Source organism: Podarcis bocagei (genome assembly GCF_964188305.1).
Source record: "Podarcis bocagei genome assembly, chromosome: 9".
Lineage (NCBI taxonomy): Eukaryota > Metazoa > Chordata > Lepidosauria > Squamata > Lacertidae > Podarcis > Podarcis bocagei.
In genome coordinates this window covers 6,778,556-6,801,415 of record NC_138134.1, presented here as the reverse complement: position 1 = coordinate 6,801,415, position 22,860 = coordinate 6,778,556, and the positions used below count along the sequence as shown (strand labels likewise).

General features: G+C 47.8%; 1 protein-coding gene across 1 annotated transcript; it reads left to right on the top strand.

Annotated features, from left to right (window-relative positions):
- The first annotated feature begins 9,692 nt into the window (after positions 1–9,692).
- LOC308594966 (cytochrome P450 1A5-like) lies at positions 9,693–21,334 on the top strand. Its single transcript, XM_081208530.1, has 7 exons — positions 9,693–9,814; positions 12,236–13,106; positions 14,130–14,241; positions 15,005–15,094; positions 15,439–15,562; positions 17,837–17,923; positions 20,638–21,334. The coding sequence occupies exons 2-7, from the start codon at positions 12,273–12,275 to the stop codon at positions 20,942–20,944; spliced, it is 1,554 nt and encodes a 517-aa protein (XP_081064656.1). The 5' UTR covers positions 9,693–9,814; positions 12,236–12,272; the 3' UTR covers positions 20,945–21,334.
- Positions 21,335–22,860: the final 1,526 nt, after the last annotated feature.

Sequence of the window (22,860 nt, the reverse complement as noted above, 5' to 3'; positions counted from 1 at the left end):
TCTCTCTCTCTCTCTCTCTCTCTCTCTCCCTCCCTCCCTCCCTCTCTCTCTCTGGGTTTTGGGGGGCACACTTAAGAAGATGGAGAGCCATGTGGCCCTCCAGGCTGTGATTTGCCCTTTACCTTACCTTAGGGACGTGGGTGGCACTGTGGGTTAAACTACAGAGCCTAGGACTTGCTGATCAGAAGGTCAGCGGTTCGAATCCCTGTGACGGGGTGAGCTCCCGTTGCTCGGTCCCTGCTCCTGCCCACCTAGCAGTTCAAAAGCACATCAAAGTGCAAGTAGATAAATAGGTACCACTCTGGCGGGAAGGTAAACGGCGTTTCCATGCATGGCTCTGGTTTGCCAGAAGCGGCTTAGTCATGCCAGCCACATGACCCGGAAGCTGTACACCGGCTCCCTCGGCCAATAAAGCGAGATGAGCGCCGCAAGCCCAGAGTTGTCCGCGACTGGACCTAATGGTCAGGGGTCCCTTTACCCTTTACCTTACCTTTACTTTACTAAGCTTGATTGGAGCTTCTGGGCTCTAAATTTAGGAGGATAAACAGCTACAGTTCCCTGGCATGTTGGAGACTTAGTGGACATGGAAGCCCTTAACACAATATGTTAAGACAAATGTGTGTTTTTTATTTATTTATTTGAATAACAGTACAATACCACGATGGGTGCATTTGTTACACTTTTTTTAAAAAAGGCTACCTGCCAAAGAGCTGGGCTGAAGGGAAGCACACTCCGGCCCCATCCGTGGTCCAGAGGCCCATGTGCCCCTGCGAAGGGGACCCTTCTGCCTACCAGGAAGGGCCTTGTGGCCAGGGGAAGGCCAGCCTGGAGCCATCCATCAGCCAGAGCAGCTGCAGGGAAGGCAATAGCCTCCCTACCAGGGATGGGCCAATGTGTCTGTTTCAGCTTCTTCCAGTTTCACAGTCTTCCAAGCGCCAGAAGTGGTTTAGTCCTGCTGGCCACATGACCCAGCAATCCGTCTGTGGACAAACGCCGGCTCCCTCGGCCTAAAAGTGAGATGAGTGCCACACTCCATAGTCACCTTTGACTGGACTTAACCATCCAGGGCTCCTTTACCTTTTACCTTTTTTATTTCAAGAGTAAGGCACCATGCAACTGTTACCTCCAAAACAATTTACATTGTTTATTTCATAAAATTTATACACTGCTTTAAAAAAAAAAGTCTTGCCAGCAAGAGGCTCCCTTCCCTTGCTGGTGTGCTCCATTATATCAAACTCATGCCATTCCAGGAAGGGGAAATAGGAGCACAAGAGTTACCACTAATTTTGGAAGCTGTCAGTACCCTACTCTGAAAGGAAGCTCTCTAACCCTCCCCAAACATTGGCAGGTAAAAGTAGATGACCCGTAAGCCAATGCTAGGGCCCACCTTTTGAGCATTTGTATAAATTTCTATACTGTTTTAAATTTAGTATATGCTCTTCAGAAGGTCCCAAGGCAGGTTATGACAACACATTTTAAATGTGCCTGGGGGGGGGGTCATTGTTTTGTTGCTTCTGGTTTAAATATCTGTGCTTTTATCTTGCATTTTTATCTTGCGAATCGCCCTGAGAACTTTTGATGAAGGGCCGTATATAATGCAATGTAAAAGAATGTGGGGGTTTTTTTGTCCGTCCTTTTGCACTAATATATAAACTTCTATGCACACTTTACAACACCCCCCCCCCGGCAGCACCTACATTTTTGCACACATTACAAACACGCACACCCTTACACAAATTCTACTCACATGTGACCACGTATACGTACTGTGCTGGGAAATAATTAAATAATTCAATTTACACCTGCAAATGGCGGGAGAAGCTGGAGAGCCCTTGGGGCTCTTGAGGAGATCGTCTATCACTGTTTGAAAAGCCATTCTTACAAGGCTTGGTTCCAACCCCACCTCCTTCCTCCTCTCTGCCCCGCAGATCAAGCCATTGGCAGAAAGAGGAGGCCCAGGCTGTCAGATGGGAAGCCTTTATCATTCCTCTTACCTGCCTTTCAGAATTCCTCACTGGTGAGTCCTGCTGACAGTAGTGCCCCCTAGTGGGCATCTCAAGCAAACCTTATGAGAGAGTTGCAAGGTGACTGGCGCTGGAGATGGTGATGACTATGATTGTTCTGAGCAGTGAAAGGTGTTCCAGGTGCTTAGCCAGGGTTCAGTTTCCTTGGAAGGTCAGTGGACAGTGTGGTGTCTTTGGGGTATATGCACTTATTTTCACATATGGACCTCCTGAGCAGAAGATGGAGGGGCTCATAGCACCAGGGGGAAACCCTGAGGCACAGCTCTGGGTCCTGCACAGAGCAGGCAGGTCTCTGTGTTTCCAGCTTCCAGCAACAGCCAAAACCCACACAGGACCCGGCCAGGTAAGGTGGAGAAAGGCAACAGGGCTCACCCTTTACTTTGCTGGGACATTACTTTGAGAGCCAGTGTGGTGTAGTGGTTAAGAGTGGTAGTCTCGTAATCTGGGGAACCGGGTTCGCGTCTCCGCTCCTCCACATGTAGCTGCTGGGTGACCTTGGGCCAGTCACACTTCTCTGAAGTTCCTCAGCCCCACTCACCTCACAGAGTGTTTGTTGTGGGGGAGGAAGGGAAAGGAGAATGTTAGCCGCTTTGAGACTCCTTCGGGTAGTGAGAAAGCGGAATATCAAATCCAAACTCCTCCTCTTCTTCTTCAAAGGACCTGGTCTGACTGTTTCAGCAAGTTTCCTCACGTGCACAGGATCCCAGATTTAGAAGGAGCCCACAGATATCATCCAGATTGACGCTCCTCCAAGCATTGTTGTTGTTGTTTAGTCGTTTAGTCATGTCTGACTCTTCGTGACCCCCTGGACCAGAGCACGCCAGGCACTCCTGTCTTCCACTGCCTCCCGCAGTTTGGTCAAACTCATGTTGGTAGCTTCGAGAACACTGTCCAACCATCTCGTCCTCTGCCGTCCCCTTCTCCTTATGCCCTCCATCTTCCCCAACTTCAGGGTCTTTTCCAGGGAGTCTTCTCTTCTCATGAGGTGGCCAAAGTATTGGAGCCTCAGCTTCACGATCTGTCCTTCCAGTGAGCACTCAGGGCTGATTTCCTTCAGAATGGAGAGGTTTGATCTTCTTGCAGTCCATGGGACTCTCAAGAGTCTCCTCCAGCACCAGAATTCAAAAGCATCAATTCTTCATTATTATTCTTGCTATTATATAGATATTTAAATAAAATTTACAACCACTCAAAGCAGTTAACAAAAAGGATAAGACAACAAAATTATTAAGAAAAAATTACAGTAACTGTTTAAAACATACAAAAAGTTAAAATGCTAAGAAGAAAACTCACACCGACTCTCTAAGCATCTGGACAGACCTCTCTGTGCGAGAAGAATGTTTTTAGCAGGCACCAAAAGGAGCACCACAAAGGTGCCTGCTTGATATCTTTGGTCGTTCCTTGAGTTGGCGAGGCTCATTTGACAACAACAAGAAATGGAGCCTTTAGTGCCCCTGGCTCAGTCCTGTGGAACCCTCTGCCACTAGAGATTCAGTGGGCACCATCCGCACCAACATTTAAATGCCTGCTGAAAGCCTCCTGCAATTCTCTATTAATGCTTGTTTTTAATTTTAATTTTGATGGTTAACTTGTTTTTAACATTTTGTGATTTATTGTTTGGTTTTTATACTGTTGTAAGCCACTGAGATATATTTTTATGGCCAACAGCACAAGCCGGAGTGTGCTGCCCTTCAGCTCTCCAGCCCAAGGGTCATTGATTGTAACTGACCATCTGTCATGTATGGTCTAGTTGAGATTCTTGCATTGCAGGGGGTTGGACTAGATGACCGCTGGGTTCTTTCCAACTCTACATTTCTGTGATTCTCTTGGATCAATAATTCAACCCCAACTAGGTTCCTTCCATCACAGTCCGTCTCTCTTTCCTCTTCCAGGAAGCTCTGGAAGGACCCTTCTTCATTCACGCCAGAGCACTTCCTCACTGCTGAGGTAACTGTGAGGTGGATTTGTAACTGGTTGACTGACCAGCTACAAGGAGGGCTCACTAAAGGTTCCTCATCATCCTGGAAAAAGATGACAAGTCGCTGCCACATGGTTCTATCTGGGGCCTGTTGCTCCTCAACGTCTTTATAAATGACTCGGATGAAGGAATTGAGGGGATGCTCAACCAATTTGCAGATGACACCAAACTGGCAAGGGTAGCTAACGCCCCAGAAGACAGAATCAGGATTCAAAATGACCTTAAAAGATAGGAGAACCGTGCCCAAACCAACAAAATGAATTTCATTAGGGACAAATGTAAGGCTCTACACTTAGGCAGGAAGAACCAGATGCACCAATATAGAATGGGGAAAACTTGGCTTGCCAGGAGTACATGTGAAAAGGATCTAGGGATCTTAGCAGACCACAAGTTGAATGTGAGTCAACACTGTGATGCAGCAGCAAAAAAGCTAATGTTATTTTAGGCTGCATCCACAGACGTATAGTGTCCAGATCAAGGGAAGTCATGGTACCACTCTATTCTGCCTTGGTCAGACCACACCTGGAATACCGTGTCCAATTCTGGGCACCACAATTTAAGAAGGATGTTGACAAGCTGGAACATGTGCAGAGAAGGGCAACCAAGATGATCAAGGGTCTGGAAACTAAGCCCTATGAGGAATGGTTGAAGGAGCTTTGTATGTTTAGCCTGGAAAAGAGGAGACTGAGAGGAGATATGATAGCCATCTTCAGATATGTTAAGGGCTACCACGTGGAAGACGGAGCAAGCTTGTTTTCTCCTGTTCCGAAGGGGAGAACCCAAACCAATGGCTTCAAGTTACAAGAAAGGAGATTCTGGTAAAACATTAGGAAGAACCCGCAGGTGGAGCAGACTCCCTCGGAAGATGGTGGGGGTTTTTAAGCAGAGATCAGGTGGCCATCTGTCAGGGATGTTTTAGTTCAGGCATCCCCAACCTGTGGCCCTCCAGATGTTTTGGCCTACAACTCCCATGATCCCTAGCTAACAGGACCAGTGATCAGGCATGATGGGAATTGTAGTCCAAAACATCTGGAGAGCCGAAGGTTGGGGATGCCTGCTTTAGTTGAAATTCCTGCACTGCAGGGGATTGGACTAGATGATCCTTGGGCGTACCTCCCAAGTCTACAATTTTAGGATTCTATGTACTAACCCTATTCTGTTCAACACTGGATGTGGATTTAGATTGTGTGTATCATCATGGACATAATCATTTCCACACTTCAGACTCAATCCAAGACAAGGGTGCAGAGGAGGAGGAGGAGGAGGAAGAGATGGTGACGCCCAGTGGCTTGTGGGCTTCCTGCCAAGCAAGCGACGAGGAAGATGGAACAGAATAAGGAGTTTGGCAGCTGGCAACGGCAGTGTGGTGGTGGACCCACTGAGGGAGGTGGGCCCAGCGAAGCAGGTCTTGCCTCACAGGCAAGACCACCCTGAGAGCTTTGGATGAAGAAAAAAAATCAACCATACATCGGATTTGCACTGTTCCATTTTTGTTTTACTCCATATGACAAGGACTATCAAAGGAGGGTGGCTTGGTTCTGGTCAGCCATAATCCCTTCACCATCCCAGCCCATCCACAGGAGCCCTGCCCAGTTGCTATGCCAACCCGTAGACAGAAGACCATCAAGATCACAAAGAACTTGCATTTGGGAGTGGATTCAGCGTGGACTGAAACAAAGGACAATGATCAGATCTTCCCTCTGGGGGCAGGAAACTGCCAACTCCCCTTTGTCTCCTGGAAGTGACTCATGGGGAGGGGGAAAGGAGGAACCAGCCAGGTGACAGGACACTCAGGTTACCACCACAACTCCTCCCTCAACCCCTCCTTTCTGTAATGTATGCATGATGTTTCTGGGGGTGGGCTTGACCTAGAGGATGGGAATTTCAAAAGTTTTTATAAGGTCTTGCACACCATCTTTCTGGGTCTTTCCTCTCTCCTGCAAGTGAGGGGAACACCCTGTTGCAACAGTTCAATGAAGGCCAAGCCTACAGGCTGCTGTTTTGCTCCAAGTTATCCTGGTTAGTGTCTTTGTTTTTGTCCAAGGGAGCCCTCGGATTTTTCCGGTAACACTTCTCACCTTCTGTTCTGCTCAATTCACTATGTCATAGTTGTGACTCTCTGCAGCACCCGCTAGGTATGCAAACTAAGGCCCAGGGGCCGGATGCAGCTGAATCGCCTTCAAAATCTGGCCTGCGGATGGTCCAGGAATCAGTGTGTTTTTACATGAGTAGAATGTGTCCTTTATGTAAAATGCATCTCTGGGTTATTTGTGGGGCCTGCCTGGTGTTTTTACATGAGGAGAATGTGTTCTTTTATTTAAAATGCATCTCTGGGTTATTTGTGGGGCATAGGAATTCGTTCACCCCCCCCAAAAAAAAAATATAGTCTGGCCCCCCACAAGGTTTGAGGGACAGTGGACCAGCCCCCTGCTGAAAAGGTTTGCTGACCCCTGCCCAAGGTTCAGCACCCAGTGTGGCCAAACTAGTTGTGGTGCCCTAAATCTGCCTGTGTTTCCCCTCTCCCTGCTTGTAATGGCAGAAGAGGCTGAAAGTGATCCAACAAGCTCCTCACACAAACCTGGGCAATGGTTAACCTGGGCTGGAGAGGGCAGATTCTGCCTTGTCATCTGAGGAGTGTCAACATCCCATGCTGGGAGGAAAGCAGAGGAGAGTCTGGCACGAAATCATGGCAGAATTCTGGGTACTAAACAAGCAAGCATGGATTTTCTCTGCACACTTCCTGCTTCAAACAGTTGCCTTTTCCATGAATTCAGTGGAAGATTCAGTATTGGGAGATTCAGAACAGATAAAATGAAGTTCTTCATGCAGCACAAACTATAGAACTTGTTACCACAGGAGGCAGTGATAGCAATCAACTTGGATGGCTTTAAAAGAGGACTGGGCAAATTCATGGAGGAGGTGAGGGCTATCAATGGTTGTAGGCAGCCGTGCTTCTGAATCCCAGTCACTGGAAGTCCTCTTCTGCTCAGGTCCTGCTTTCAGGATTTCCTTGGGGTCATCTGCTTGGCCACTGTGGGAAGAAGATGTGGGACTAGCTAGACTGTTGGCCTGACACAGGAGACTCTTCTTATGTTCTTAATTGGAAGGCGATGGGAACAGCACCGGGGAAAATAGGGATGAATCAATGCATCTCTCAAACTCGTTTCTCATTTTTCAAATCTTTAGCTCAGTTCACCCCAATTCATTTTTTTTTAATTGTATATAAATTTGTATGCCTTTTTTCATGCATGTCTCCTAATATCCACATTTTTGCATGCAATTGCAACTATTATTTATTTATTATTCTTTTGTTTACCAAAAAGAGGAGGAGTTTAAGCAGAGGTTAGACAACAATGTGTCAGCAGTGGCGTATCATGGGTTGGCAGCTGCAGGCTGCTCTCTCTCTCTCTCTCTCTCTCTCTCTCTCTCTCTCACACACACACACACACACACACACACACACACAGGCCTGTCTTAGGAGAAGACCCTGCTCGCCTGCATACAGCAAGGGCTGTCTCACTGAGCCTAGGCTGGCACGCCCCCTTGAGAGTCGCCTTGGTCGTTGTCTTGCGCTCTGGAGCCTGGGCGGAGCTTGTGGGACTCCAGACTGGGCAGCACAGGACACTGGGGCAAAGGAGGAGGCAGAGGTGGGAACAGCCTGGCAAGGGGGTGCCCCCCAAAGAAGGTGCCTCACCTCACCTTCCCACAGAGCTCTTGCATCTGGGTCATCCTCCTTGCGCATACACGAATGGCCGTTTTAGGTAAACAGGGGTTGTAGTTTGGGTCGTCAATGTAATAAACACATTCAGAGGTGAGGAAGCATCCCTCACCCAACTTGTGCCCTTGAAAATTTTTGCGCCTCTTTCCTGCTCCCTCTTTCCAGCCCAGCCTCCTCTGCCTTGACCTCTTCTTTCACCACATTCCTCTTGCCTGCTGGACTCCAGGGCACAATGGGAAGCTCAGCCAAAAGGCTTCTCACGCAAAGCTGGACAATTTTTAACCAGAGTTTGGCCTGACCTGTCGCAAGCTGCAGCGCTGCTCCTGACCAGGGACTTTGGAGTTTGATCACCTGCTTGAACCAACACTGCCCTTCCTTTCCCTTTCTTCCTCCTTGTCTCAGGTCAGGCCTTCGTGGTTACCCAACCACATAAGGTTACCAGACGTCCCCGTTTCCCGGGGTTCCCTTTGGGTTACAAACTCCGCTAACCTGGTTGCTCCAGGTTAAGAACTTTGCCCCAGGATAAGAACAGAAATTGTGCGTCAGCGGCGCAGTGGCAGCAGGAGGCCCCATTAGCGAAAGTGCACCTCAGGTTAAGAACCGTTTCAGGTTAAGAATGGACCTCTGGAACGAATTAACTTCTTAACCCGAGGTACCACTATAAAAACAAAACCAACCCAATTATCCCCCCTTCCATAAGACATTTTAAAAGGGCATCAGATGTCGAGCAGCCAAAGGCCTGGTTAAAGAGGAACATTTTCACCTGGTGTAACAAAGATTCCAGATCAGCCTCCCTGGAGAGAGCATTCCACAAACAGGCCTTTTCTTCTGTTGCCACCCTCTGGACCTCTCATGGAGGAGGCACATGAAGAAGGGACTCAGAAGATGATTTCAGGGTCCAGGTAGGTTCATAAAGAGAAAGGCGGTCCTTGAGGCATTGTGCTCCTGAGCCATTTAAGGTTTTATAGGTCAGAGCCATCACTCTTACCCTCAAATGTTCTTCCAAGCCTTTAGCTGGAATCACATTTCTTGCCTTTTGAATCAGCTGGTTTGGGTCCGCCCCACCAGAGCAGTAGAAAACAAGCTTGCTCCATCTTCCAGGCAACAGACCTTCCGGTGTTTGGATTGCTCTCCTGTCTCTTCTCGCCTTGCATAAGATGTGCACATGCTAAATTAAATGCATAGAAATAATCACCCCCATTCAAACAGAAACACAAGACCTCTTCTTTCTCCTGGTGGGGTGGGCTTTGGCCAAGTCCCCTGCATGTCTGCTCAGTCTGCTGTCGAAGTGCTAACTGGGGACAGTGGGCAACTTCAAGGCCCCTAACCTTCCTTCATATAATTCTTCATCTTCAAACTGGACAGCTTTACTCCTGGGAAACCTCTGCCCTTTGTAGTTGGACTTTGGGGCTCAGGCAGGAAGACTGGAGAAAGGTCAATCAGTTGCATTTGGGTGATATTCAGCTAAGTGTAGACCCACAGAAATCAATAAACACGACTAATTTCGGCCCATTAATTTCTATGGGTTTACTCTGAGTAAAACCTGGTTTAATACCACTCATTGTTTTGTTCCAATTTGCTGAGCTGAGCTGGTGCAAGCTATACGTTTCAACAAGCAGAAGTCTTTTTAGTTTGGTGAATTTCTCTTGCAATGACCAAGAGCTTGCTTTGATAAAAAAAATGAAATCAAATTTTATTCAATGCAGCATTACAACTCAAGACAACGCAAAAACCGCAACAGCTCAAGAACACTTGGAATGTGCTTGTGGCAATCAACAAGGCTGTGGCTGGCTGATACGGGACATGTTCTTTGCTTCCACCACAATCTGGAGTGTAATGGAGTGGGGTGTTTTTATTGGGCTTCCTCCAATACTAGCTGTTTGTTAGTCCAGCCTTGGCTGGGAAGATGCGGATTTGGCCAGCGGAAGAGGGCGTGGATTGGCCAATCTGAGGGCAGTGCATAAAATGACCTCTGGAACTGCTCAGCACAGCATGTCCACTGGGGGAAGAGAGAGATCTAGACAGAAAATCCTGACTGGATTAGCTACAGTACTGGTCAAGACTCCAGTTCCTTCGCCCATCTAAGCTACACAGGTCTGTAGTGTGCTAAACTGTAAATGTTTGCATGATTGCCTGCTGGCAAGCCCCAGAAAACATGCTGGGATTTACCTCCAAGTCAACATGCCTAGATTTCCACTGCAGGCCTTTTTCTGCATCATCCTATTATAAGGTAGCATAGCAATGTGTCATTTTACCTGTTTACTATAAGTCTGCTGTGTGCTAGTTGTTGTATAGGGGATATAGGATACAAATGGTCGCAGCTGGGAAAGTGTACGCTTCCCAGGCAGGGAAGGGGATTTTGACCATAAGTAGCAGGGATGGGATATTGGGAAACCTGCAGAAGCAGAGATGGGGCCTGGGTGGACTCTGTTATCTGTCCCAAAAGTTACCTGTTATCTGAAGGCGCCTGGGGCCATTGGTGGGCTGAGACTGGATCTGGCCAGGGCATGGAAGTTTACTGCAGAGTCGCGTCGTATGGCGGAATTGTTGTTGTTGTTGTTGTTGTTGTTGTTGTTGTTGTTGTTGTTGTTGTTGTTGTTGTTGTTATTTATATCCCGCCCATCTGGCTGGGTTTCCCCAGCTGCTCTGGGCAGCTTACAGTGTATATAAAAACAAAGTAAAACATCAAACATTAAAAACTTCAGGGCTACCCGAAGGTAGAGATATACATGTAAGAAAATAAATAAATCTGGAGAAGAACTCCCCTGCCTACCCCCAAAAAATAAGTTTAAGAAGATTGTCCATAAGTTATAGCACACTTTTGCTGGTGGGGGCGATCTGGGAAGGTTTCCCCGCTCTCCACAAGGGGAAAGAAGGAAGCAGTTTGGAAGATTGGAAGATTATGACAGGCATTTGAAAAGTTTCTACAACTGGTTAATGTTAGCGACTGTGGTACAGTCTCTGCTGCTTCTCCACGAAAATGTCAAAGAATAGATTTCTATTCCTATGATGTAGAATATTTATTATAGGCTAGCAGCCTAATACCTGGCATTGCTCAGCAATTCTGAGACACCAAAAAAACAAACAAACCCAAAATAAAAAACCCCAGCTCTGTTGTGAAAGGTTCAGCCCACGATCTTGATTCAAATTGGCATCTACTTGTCTCCAAACAGAGGCAAAAACCTGCTCCTTGATCTCAATAGCCAATATGCAAAATTCAATTATGATACTTTAAGAAGTGTCCAGATGCAGAACAAACGAACAACTTCCTCGAACTTTCCAAAATATATAGCAGATGGAGAATGTGTTTTTATTGACTATTGCAAGTTCATTGACAACCAGTAATGAAAGGTCATTGGCAATCAGCTCGGTGCCTGAGAACAGAGAGAAGCAGAAAGACACTGAAAATGGCAAGGCAAGTAGGAAGCAGATGGAGGGCTTTGTGAAAGGAGCAGCAGTTAAATTAAAAATAATAGCAAATGCATTTTTAATGGTCGTATGAATCAGCCCCAACTAAGGAAGATCATGCATTGCCTTCATATACATGGTATCTAGCTGTTTTAGAATAATAGAACTATAGAGCTGGAAGGGACCCCTGGGGTCATCTAGTCCAGCCCCTGCAATGCAGGGATCTCAACTAAAGCATCACTGACAGATGGCCACCCGATCTCTGCTTAAAAACCTCCAAGGAGGGAGAGTTCATCACCTTCCAAGGGAGTGGTAGTTTGATTTAACAAGCATGAAAACTGGTATTACTCATAGAGCGGTGTCCCTATAGACTAGAGCTGGGGAAACTGTGGCCCTCCAAGAGTGTTTGGACTCCATGTCCTATCAGCCTCAGTCAGACTGGTCAATGGCCAGGCCCCCAGCTGGCTCCAGCCCACCGGCCAGTTGCCGGCCGAACTCCAGTCCTTGGTTCTGCATCAAAACTGTGACTCAGAGCTTCAGAAGCCTTTCAGAAGCTGAGCACGCAAGCCAGCAAATAAACTTCGCAACGGAAGGGCAGATAGAGGCATATGTAAAGCGTATTTACAAGCAGTTTATTCAGCATACATCAGGACAAAGGAAAAAACATGTCTTCCCCCTTTCGTGTCCGAGCAAGAAGCATAAGCAAAAGCTATACACAACGGAAGTTCCCAGCAAGCTGTGCTGGAAGGTAAACATGCATGTGACACACAACAATCATGCCTATTCCTTTTTAGGTGGAACGGAATATTCTCACATCCTCCCCCTTTTCGTGTAACCTGTTTCACCTGTGGTTCAGCCCAATTGCAACTGCTGTACATAAACCTTAAGTTGTTCTCTGCTAACAACCTTAGATAACAGATCTGCAGGAATTTCATTTCCTAGCATGCAGGACACCTGAATGAGTCCTTTCTGAACACACTCTCTTGCACAATGTAACTTCATCTGCAAGTATTTGGTTCTTTGCTTGCAACTCTCTGAGTTCAGCAAAGCCAAACACAGACTTTCGCCTGCTAACCCTGCCTCCTGGGCTGTTTTGGCTTATTTCAGGAGGGTTTCTTACCCATCCACCCTGCCCCCATTTGCCATGTCGCTGATGGGAATCCTGGGCACCATCTCGGCTGCAGAAGCCCTCATTGCCATTGCTGTTTTCTGCCTGATCTCCATCGCTATCAAATCCCTCCGAACACCAGTGCCACAGGGCCTAAAGAGCCTCCCAGGGCCATGGGGCTACCCATTCATTGGCAACATGTTGGATCTGGGGCAGAACCCCCACTTGAGTCTGACGCAAATGAGCCAGAAGTACGGAGATGTGATGAAGATCCATATTGGCATGAGGCCGGTGGTAGTGCTAAGTGGCCTTGAGACCATCAAGCAGGCCTTGGTGAGGCAAGGAGGAGACTTCATGGGCCGTCCTGACCTGTTCAGCTCCCGCTTTGTGTCAGGAGGCAACAGCCTGGCTTTTGGCACAGACTCTGGGGAGGTGTGGCAGGTGCGCCGGAAACTGGCCCAGAGTGCCCTCAAAAGCTTCGCTGTTTCCCCCAGCCCTGACTCCTCCTCCACCTGCCTATTGGAAGAGCACGTCTCCAAAGAGGCCACCTACCTGGTGATGAAACTGCAGCAGGTGATGCTGGAGAAGAAGAGTCTCGACCCTTACCGGTACCTGGTGGTCTCTGTGGCCAACGTCATCTGTGCCATTTGCTTTGGCAAGCGCTACAGCCATGAAGATGAGGAGCTGCTCAGCATAGTGAATGTGAGCGAGGAGTTTGTGGAGTTTGCATCCTCCGGCAACCCGGCTGACTACATCCCTGCCCTCCAGTACCTCCCAAGCAACAACATGCAGAAGTTTAAGGCCATCAACCAACGCTTCACTACCTTCCTGCAGAAGATCATCCAAGAGCACTATGAGAGCTTCAGCAAAGTAAGGGATGCAGGGAACTGCTTCATGCCAGGTTGGGCTATAAGTCCTTCAGGCTCACCATTGTCCATTCTGACTGCCAGCAGTGGTTCTCCATGGTTCCAGGCAGGACATATTTCCAGCCCTTCCCAGAGATGCCAGTGGGGATTGAACCGGAGATCTTCTACCACTGAGCTATGGCCCTTCCCTGTATAATGAACTAAGGCAGGCATAGGCAAACTCAGCCCTCCAGATGTTTTGGGACTACAGCTCCCATCATCCCTGACCACTGGTCCTGCTAGCTAGGGATGATGGGAATTGTAGTCCCAAAACATCTGGAGGGCCGAGTTTGCCTAGGCCTGAAATAAGGACTTCCCAGATAGGCCATGAAATGTTATGCCCTCCATGTTACTTTTCTTCCACCTTCTGGTTGCATTTCATCTTGTACGTGATGGCCACCACATGGTTGGTTGTTATTAAAAAACAAAACAAAACCAGAGTCAACACTAGAAAAACCTCGATGAAGTTTCATTTTAAGAGTGTGTACCCATTAAAATCCAATGAAAATGCATGCTTTAACAAATACAGTCTGTCCTTGATCTCAGATCATAAGAGCAGCACCAGAAAAAAAAGCTGGGAAGTCAAGAACTAGCTTCTAACATAGGCGCCGACTCCATGGGGCTTGAGGGGGCCCGAGCCCCCTCAAAAATTCGTTTGGGGGGGCTCTGCCCCCCAATAATCTCGGGCGCCCCTCCAGCAGAGCGCCACCGCCGCCCCTCCCCCAGCCCAAAATGCACAGGGTCGGGCTGCATGCCTCCTGCCCTCCCTCCCGAGCAAAAGCTCCACCCAATTTCCTTCGGAGCTGATTAATAGGCGCAGCACGCTCTCCCCTATTTGCTCACGAGGAGGCGGCGCCACTTTATCTGCATATTCATGAGCTTATTTATTATTCATGAGCTTTCCCGGGCCCCCCCAATATTTTTTATAAGTCCGCGCCCCTGGCTTCTAACCACCATAATTGTGAACTGAGTCTCTATTCCTTCCCAGGACAGCATCCGGGACATCACAGACTCCCTCATCGACCAAAGCCAAGAAAACGCAAAGCTTCAACTCTCATCTGAAAAAGTAGTGAACCTCGTCAATGACCTATTTGGGGCAGGTAAGGAGGTTTCGAGAAAATATTTGAAGGGCTTCCCCATGGAAGATGGAACAAGCTCGTTTCTTGTGCTCCAGAACCGATGGATTCTAATGACATGAAAGGAAGTTCCAACTAAACATTCAGAAGATCTTTCTGATGATAAGACCCATTGAACAGGTTTCCTTTGAAGGTTGCATGACCATCTGTCAGGGATTCTTGAGCTGTGATGAATTGGTTTCCCAGTACCAAGTACTGTACAGTGGTACCTCGGGTTACAGACACTTCAGGTTACAGACTCTGCTAACCCAGAAATAGTACCTCGGGTTAAGAACTTTGCTTCAGGATGAGAACAGAAATCGCGTGCCAGCAGCAGGAGGCCCTATTAGCTAAAGTGGTACCTCAGGTTAAGAACAGTTTCAGGTTAAGAACGGACCTCCAGAAGGAATTAAGTTCTTAACCTGAGGTACCACTGTAATTGTAAGGTAGCTCCTCAATTCTCTTTGGTCTGTCTTGAATCTCCCCACAGTCTGGTTCTTTGAATGAACCTGAGCTCTGGCATTCTGAACATCTGGGAGACGTACAGATATGTGTCCCCATTCTCAACAACATGTCTAATTATATACACACTCACTCAGATGGGAACTATTGAGACTTGGATACTATTTAATTGATGCAGACTAAAATTATATTCAGCTTTTAAAAAGGAGGTTCACTTTTTTAAAAAAAGGCTTTTGTGTTTTGTTTTGTTTTGTTTTTAAAAAACACCACTCTGTTTCCCCCCCAGGGTTTGACACAGTGACCACAGCCTTGTCCTGGTGCCTCATGTATCTTGTTGTCTATCCAGAAATCCAAAAAAAGATTCAGGAAGAGATAGGTAAAACTCTGTTTATAATAATTCACACGTCTCTTTGGCAGACTGGATCCCAGTTTCTTTCTCTCCTCTTTAACCTGCATGGCTTGAAAAGACAAATTCATGGAGGAAAGGACTCTCGGTGGCTGCTAGCTGCAATGGCTGCCTCCACAGACAGAGCCAGCAATACTTCTGAATACCAGTTCTTGGAAACCAGAGGAGGGGGGAAGGATCCTGTGCCGGGGTCCTGCTTGCTGGTTTTGCAGAATGGGCATCTGGTTGGGCCCTGAGAGAACAGGAGGCTGGGCGAGATGGGCCCCTGGCCTGATCCAGTGGAGTCTTCTGATGTTCTTATGCTTAACCTGTAGATGAGAGCATTGGCCGAGAGCGCAAGCCCCGGCTGTCGGACCGTCCCCTGATGCCTTACACCGAAGCCTTCATCCTGGAGGTGTTCCGGCACTCCTCCTTCCTGCCCTTCACAATCCCTCACTGGTAAGTCCTGAGCCTTCCAAAGAGACAAGCAAACTGTGGCATTTGTGTGACATCATACTGGGTTCATAGGGAAAGGGGTAAAGGTAAAGGTAAAGGTACCCCTGCCCGTTACGGGCCAGTCTTGACAGACTCTGGGGTTTGTGCGCCCATCTCACTCTATAGGCCGTGGGCCAGCGCTGTCCGGAGACACTTCCGGGTCACGTGGCCAGCGTGACAAGCTGCATCTGGCGAGCCAGCGCAGCACAAGGAACGCCGTTTACCTTCCCGCTGGTAAGCGGTACCTATTTATCTACTTGCACCCAGGGGTGCTTTCGAACTTGCTAGGTTGGCAGGCGCTGGGACCAAGCAGCGGGAGCGCACCCCGCCGCGGGGATTCGAACCGCCGACCTTTCGATCGGCAAGCCCTAGGCGCTGAGGCTTTTACCCACAGCGCCACCCGCGTCCATAGGGAAAGGGGTAGCTAATTGTAAAATGACTAACCAATGGGAACCCAGGGGGAGGAGTTAACTGTGTATAAGGTTTAAGCACAGAGGGTTTTTAGTGAGTTAGAGTTGTTCAGAAGACAGTCTGGAGTTAGAAGAGACGGAGAAGATAAGTCTGTGGGTTGGGCTAGTCTGGTGGGAGAGAGTGAGAGAATTTGTTAAGAGGAGTCAGTCAAACAGTTGAGATAATCAGTCAGAAGGTATAGGTCGGTAAAGAAACTGAAGTTAAGATACTGACAGGAATATTATCTGAGAAACCATAAACTTGTTAATGTTTGTAAAATGAACTTGTGTTTTTTTGGTTCACTTTTAACAACTGACTGGACTCAGTGTTTTACGAGAGAGTAACAGGTTGGTGGCAGTGGGGAAGTGAGCACAGTGGTGGCACAGGGATCAATAGACCATTAAACGTCCGGGGACCCTGTGTGATCGCCACACAAACCCATCCCAATTCCCCAGCTCATGTCCATGAGGGGCCTCACCCTCAGCCTGTGCCTTCCTTGCGTCTACACGGGGTGGGCCATCTGGTGTGGAATTAGCAGCATTTTCAGGGTTTTCACCTTTCAAAAATGAAGAAAACTCCAGGTCTTCATAATCAGGGAGAGAAAAGTCTGAGATAGGGTTACCAGATGTCCCCATTTTCCAGGGACAGTCCCCAGATTTGCGAATAAGTCCCGGACAAATTCCATCCCCGGAATGTCCCCGGATTTCATCAAATGTCCCTGGGAAATGCAGCAGCGGTAGTCTAGTCTCAGCAGCCCGGAGCAGTTAGCTCTGGCTGGCTTCAGGAGCTGCTCGGAAGTCCCCATATGATGGGGGTACAGGGGCTCAAAGATGCAGCTTCCGGGCTGCCTCCACATTCCCTGACCCCAGCAACTAAGCTGTGAAGGGAGGCTTCATGCTGCCTATTGGAGCAGCCTCCCAACTCCTACTTGCGTGCATCAGGAGGGGGCAGGGATCTCTCAGCTGTGAAGCGAGGCTTCACGCTGCCTATCAGAGCTTGCGTGCAAGCAGGAGGGGACAGGGATCTCTCAGTTAGGCAATGGGAAGCCTCCCTTCCCAGCTGAGGGATCCCCGCCCCCTCCTGCTTGCACGAAAGTAGGAATGGGATTGGGGAAAGGAGGCAACGCGCTGCCTGAAAGATCCCTGCCCCCTGCCCGCCTTCCATGCCTGACCCACCGCACACCGCTTCCCCACCACCACCACCAAAGAACCAACAACTCAGGGGCTGCCCAGGCTCATGGAGAAAGGAGAAAGAAGCCTCAGAGGAAGGGGGAACGTAGTGGTTGAGGTCAAAGCGGTGGCTGCCCCTCTGCCACCGCTATTGCTGCAGCATCAATGTCCTGAACATTCATTCATTCATTCATTCATTTATTGTGTCCCCAGATTCATTGAAAAAAATCTGGTAACCTTAGTCTGAGACTGGTCAATCTTTAAGGACAATGCATGGCAACCTAGGATGATTGGAGTGCCTTCCTTCTTGTTTTGTCTTTACGGGTGGCTAATATGACTTGACCTTGGCCACTGCAGCAGGGGGCAGGTGTTTTTTCAGCCCGTGGGGGCAGATTTGTGCCTTCTGGGGACCAAGCGGATGGGATCAGAGGGGAAATGGGCAGGGTCGGAGAAGACCAAAATTGAAACTGCCCTATTAATCTCCATCCCTTTCCCCATTGCATGGCATTCATTTCATTCCTACAGCCTCCCAAATTCCATTTGATTTTCCTTCCACTCTTCCATCCCTTCAGGTGCTTTGTGGGGTTTCCCCAATAAATACATTTATTTCCCATTTCAGTACAACTAAAGACACCGTTTTGAATGGCTACTACATCCCAAGGGACCTCTGTGTCTTTGTCAACCAGTGGCAAGTCAACCATGATGAGTAAGTGTATCTCAGCCCTTGGGAAGACATGTTCCCCACACCTTGTGCATGCTCACTGTACCAATCAGTTATATTCCTTAGCACTCACTTAAGCAGGGATGGGAAATTGGGTACTCTCTAGATATTGTAGGGCTCCAGCTCCCGTAAGTCCCAGCATGTGTAACCAGTGGTCAGAGATGATGTGAGTTGGAGTCCAACAACATCTGGAGGGCTGCAGGTTCCCCATCCCTGATTTTAAGTGTGAATATGTTACAGACATACTGGTATAGGTTCTGGGTGCCAGAGTTTGTGAGTGCAAGTCACCCAAAATTCTTGGATTCAGTAAAAGTTAGAATTGATCAAAGTTTAACTAAACTGTGCCAAAGATGGAAATCCCTGGGCTTAGTTTATGTTTACAAGCCAGACCAGCTCCCTGAAGGAGGGTCATTAGGAGGACAGAAGAAGATGATGGCCAGTTATTAACCCTCAAGGAAAGCCATCAACAAGGCAAAACACTCTCTGCTGAGACCATACCAGAGATGGGAGAGGAAGCATCCAGGATTGAAGTGAGAGATGAGCTAAGCGAAAAAGAAAAAAGGGTCCATTTTGCAAGCTGGAGGGGGTGAGGCAAAGCACAAGACGGTCTGTCTGTTTTATCCTGCAGAGAGGGTCACACATGATGTTTGTGGTCTCTTGGAATCTGAGGCTGCAGCCGTGGGCGAAACAAGGCCCTCTTGAGATGTGACTGCTCTGCAGTCTCACCACCGAGGGGCAGGTTGTTGTTGTTGTTTAGTCGTTTAGTCGTGTCCGACTCTTCGTGACCCCCTGGACCAGAGCACGCCTGGCACTCCTGTCTCCCACTGCCTCCCGCAGCTTAGTCAGACTCATGTTGGTAGCTTCAAGAACACCATCCAACCATCTCATTCTCTGTCGTCCCCTTCTCCTTGTGCCCTCCATCTTTCCCAACATCAGGGTCTTTTCCAGGGAGTCTTCTCTTCTCATGAGGTGGCCAAAGTATTGGAGCCTCAGCTTCACGATCTGTCCTTCCAGTGAGCGCTCAGGGCTGATTTCCTTCAGAATGGAGAGGTTTGATCTTCTTGCAGTCCATGGGACTCTCAAGAGTCTCCTCCAGCACCATAATTCAAAAGCATCAATTCTTCGGCGATCAGCCTTCTTTATGGTCCAGCTCTCACTTCCATACATCACTACTGGGAAAACCATGGCTTTTACTATATATGTGTAAATGAAACCATATACCCTAAAGACACCACAGTCTCCTCTGTGCCTCATTTCCAAAGGGTTCTCAGACCCTGGGTAAGCCTGGACCTCTGAAATCTCACACTGCTGTGGAGATGAGGCAGTGTGTAAGAGAATGTATCCTGAACAGCGAACCAGCTTTGGATTCACCATTATGCCTTTTTGAACAGACATCACAACCTTCCTCAAAATGTTGAGTTCAAGGGCAGCTGCTTCTCCCTGTTTCCAGTCTAGAAGAGAGAGTCCTGGTTAGCTGCTCCCTCTGGCAGTCGTGAAGCTAGTCCCTGGCCCAAGGAATGTTATTTATTATTAACAACAACAACAACAACAACAACAACAAGTAGCTTTTTAAAACAAAAAATAAGGCTTGTGTTGTACTCAAGGTGTTGCTGAATTCAATGTCCATTTAGTCCCAGCCAACATAGCTAATGGTCAAGGGCACCACATTGGCCGCATCAGATCAGTGGCGTAGTGGAGTTTGCTGGCACCCGGGCGCGGAAGTTGAACAAAGTCTGCTGTACCAGCCCAGCCCTCACCACCAGACAGAAATTGGCAGTGGCGTAGCGTGGGGGGTGCAGGGGGGCCCGGCCGCACCGGGCGCAACATCTGGGGGTTAGGGTTAGGGGGCGCAAATTACTTGCCTTGCCCCAGGTGCTGACAACCCACGCTATGCCACTGGAAATTGGGCTGAGCCATGCTGCCTGCCTACGTACAGCAGAGCCCAGCCAGTCGACACAGCCCTTGGCAGGTGAATCCCCCCAGTGCCTGCGTAGAGGAGTGCCAGGCTACACTGGAGTCATCCCTTGCCTGCCTCCTTCCACCTGTAGCTGCTTGCCATCTGAGCGAGGGGCCCAGGGACTTGGCGGCATGGCCTGGCTGGGCTCTGGGGCCCAGAGACCCCCCCAGTGGTAGGCAGGGAAGGATGAGGATCCCTGGGGGGCACCCCCTCAAAAGTGTGTGCCCGGGGCCATATCACCCTGCCCTGCCACGCCACACCCCAGTTCAGAGAAATATTAAATAGATGCACATGAGATTAGGGATTGATGAATTGGTCAATTTTAGTTTCTTTCAGTTATATTCTTCTTAAAATCTTCTTTTAAAAAATGTCCTCATGAAAATAATTCAACAAATTTCTCCTTGTAGACACATATCTGTATGAAATCTTGCCTCATCTACACATTTTTGCTAAACCCTCCCGATATAACGTATGCTTATATCATTCTCACCAATATATGCATTCCTAGGCAGGTTTTACCCCAGTTTAAGCATTTTTCTACTTGGCCAGAGAACTGTGTTACAAAATTCCGGAAAGTGTGAGTTTAAAGGATGGCTGTGTTTCAGCTAGTGTATTGTTTCAGAGTGTCCTTATGCAAACTGAATCAATATTTTTCTCTCATCTCTGCTTGAGGCAAGGAGAGGCATGCTCATTCATTCATTCATTCATTCATTCATTCATTCAAAAAATGCTCCTTTTCCAGAACCCTATGGGAATCCCCTTCCTCCTTTAAGCCAGAGCGATTCCTGACTGCCAACGGGAAGGGCATCAACCGGGATGAGAGCGAGAAGGTCCTGGCCTTTGGCCTGGGGAAGAGGAGGTGCATTGGAGAGCCTCTTGCCCGGTGGCAGGTCTTCCTCTTCTTGGCCACTTTGCTCCAGCAACTGCAGTTCAGTATCCCGGACGGGGTGAAGGTGGACATGACCCCTCGCTATGGCCTCTCCATGAAGTACAAGCGATGCGAGCACTTCCAAGTAAAACAGCGCTTCCCACAGAGTAGCCATGAGTGAGCGGCAAAGACACAACTCTGTGTAAGGGGTGGGGAGGAACACATCTGTCTATGTGTGCATTAGGGCAGTTCATAAAAAACCTTTTTCTGAAAATGCCTGCTCCAAATATCTTATCGCACTACACTAGGGATTATATATCTATATCTGAAATTTTATGCATATCAGTCAATATCTTGACCCTCCTCCATGAATATAGCTGTTTCCTTGGCCGTTTTCCTATGTCGTGAAGGCTGAAATTTCAATTCAGCAGAGCAGGGTCAATACATTAACTGATATGCATGAAATTTCAGATATACTGAAGCTATATAATCCCTAGTGTAGTAAGATCAGACCTTTGGAGCAGGCATTAAAAATAAAAAGTTTTTTATGAACCGCCCTAGTGTTCATGCCTGTGCATCTATTACAAAAAAAAAAGCAAGCAAAGATTAATTATGCTGGGGAAAAGTGCACTGGAATGTTCATTTCAGGAGAAATTCACCCAAGAATGTTGGTGAGTTTTCACAAGGAATTAAACGTATATCTAATCTCAAACTGATTTACTTATTTTATTTATTAAATTTCTATACTATCCTTCAACTGATGATCACAGGGCAGTTCACAATATAATGTTGAAATAGGAAGAATGGAAATTCAGGTTGGAAATTAAGAAACTCAGAGAAACTTAAATGGACAGGTCTACCCATCCCTACCCCTGGCATAGATCATAACTTCCCATTGTACTGAATAAACAGATATATTGTCTGTCCAACACACCCATTATAAGCAGCAATCCGATGTGCACTTACTTGGGAGTGAGAAAAGTTGACTTCTGTGAGTTCCAATGCAAAATGGCCTGTTTTGCAACTCCAGTAGCTGCTGTAATAGATCAAAATTCAATTTTTCCCTCTGAATATTATGCTTTATGTCACTGAGGTCTCAGCTTAGGTCTCAGCTTGGGAGACGTAACAAAGAGCATTACAAAATATATATTTTAGAATGAAGTGCTTTAGAAACAATGTGTACGTTGCAATAAAATAGATATTTAAATATGGAGTGTGTGAGTTTCTCCATCCCTGAGCCAAAAAAATGTTGGAGCATTTATTTTTTAACTAAGAGGAGACAAAAATCACGTCTTGTCCAACACACTGCTCGATGCAGGAAATCCAGAAATAGAGCATTGCCACCAAACTGTCTCCCAGCCTCCCGCAGAGTGAGATTTCCCAAGCTGAACCAACAGTGCCACGGTCTGCCCCATTGCAAGCATTGCAAGCTGTCTGGGCTCAAAGCCAAATGACTCACCACAGTACAAATTAAACATTTCTTAAATGAAAACAAACACGTGTCTACCCCAACCCACTCCCTTCCTCAGCTTGCGCCCTTCTGGAGGATACAGCCCTTTGCTAGGTCAACCAAGTAATCAGAGGGCACTAATCTGGTGCAAAATAATAGAGAGAGAAAACAAAAGAGTAGGGTTGCTTGTTGTTTTTTGACTAGGGCTGGGAAATAAGACTGGGAAGATCCAGAGAGGAAACTTCTTCCTGCATGCAAAGTTTAGAGAAGACCTCTGGGTGAGGACCACCAAACCAGTCTTTCCCACCAGTCTTTGCACACAGATTGTCCCAAAGAGACAAAAGCTTCAGGATGCAGTGCTGGGGAAGGTGGAGAGAGGGATAAATCAGGAGGCCGCTCATTCTCAGTATTGTGTCTGGAGAGCATGCAAATGGTCCACAGAGTCCCAGAGGGCAGGTGGTATTTTGAGGATGTGAAACATCATCTTTGGTTCTGCATGAGCATCACTGTGGTGCAACACACTGATTAGTGTCTCACAGGTGTGTCTCAGCAGTACCTACAAATTTAGGGTTAAGAGGAAGGAAGGAAGGCTGGAAGGAAGGCCTAGGCTGGGACAGACTTCCTCTACACGTGACCAGGGATGGCCA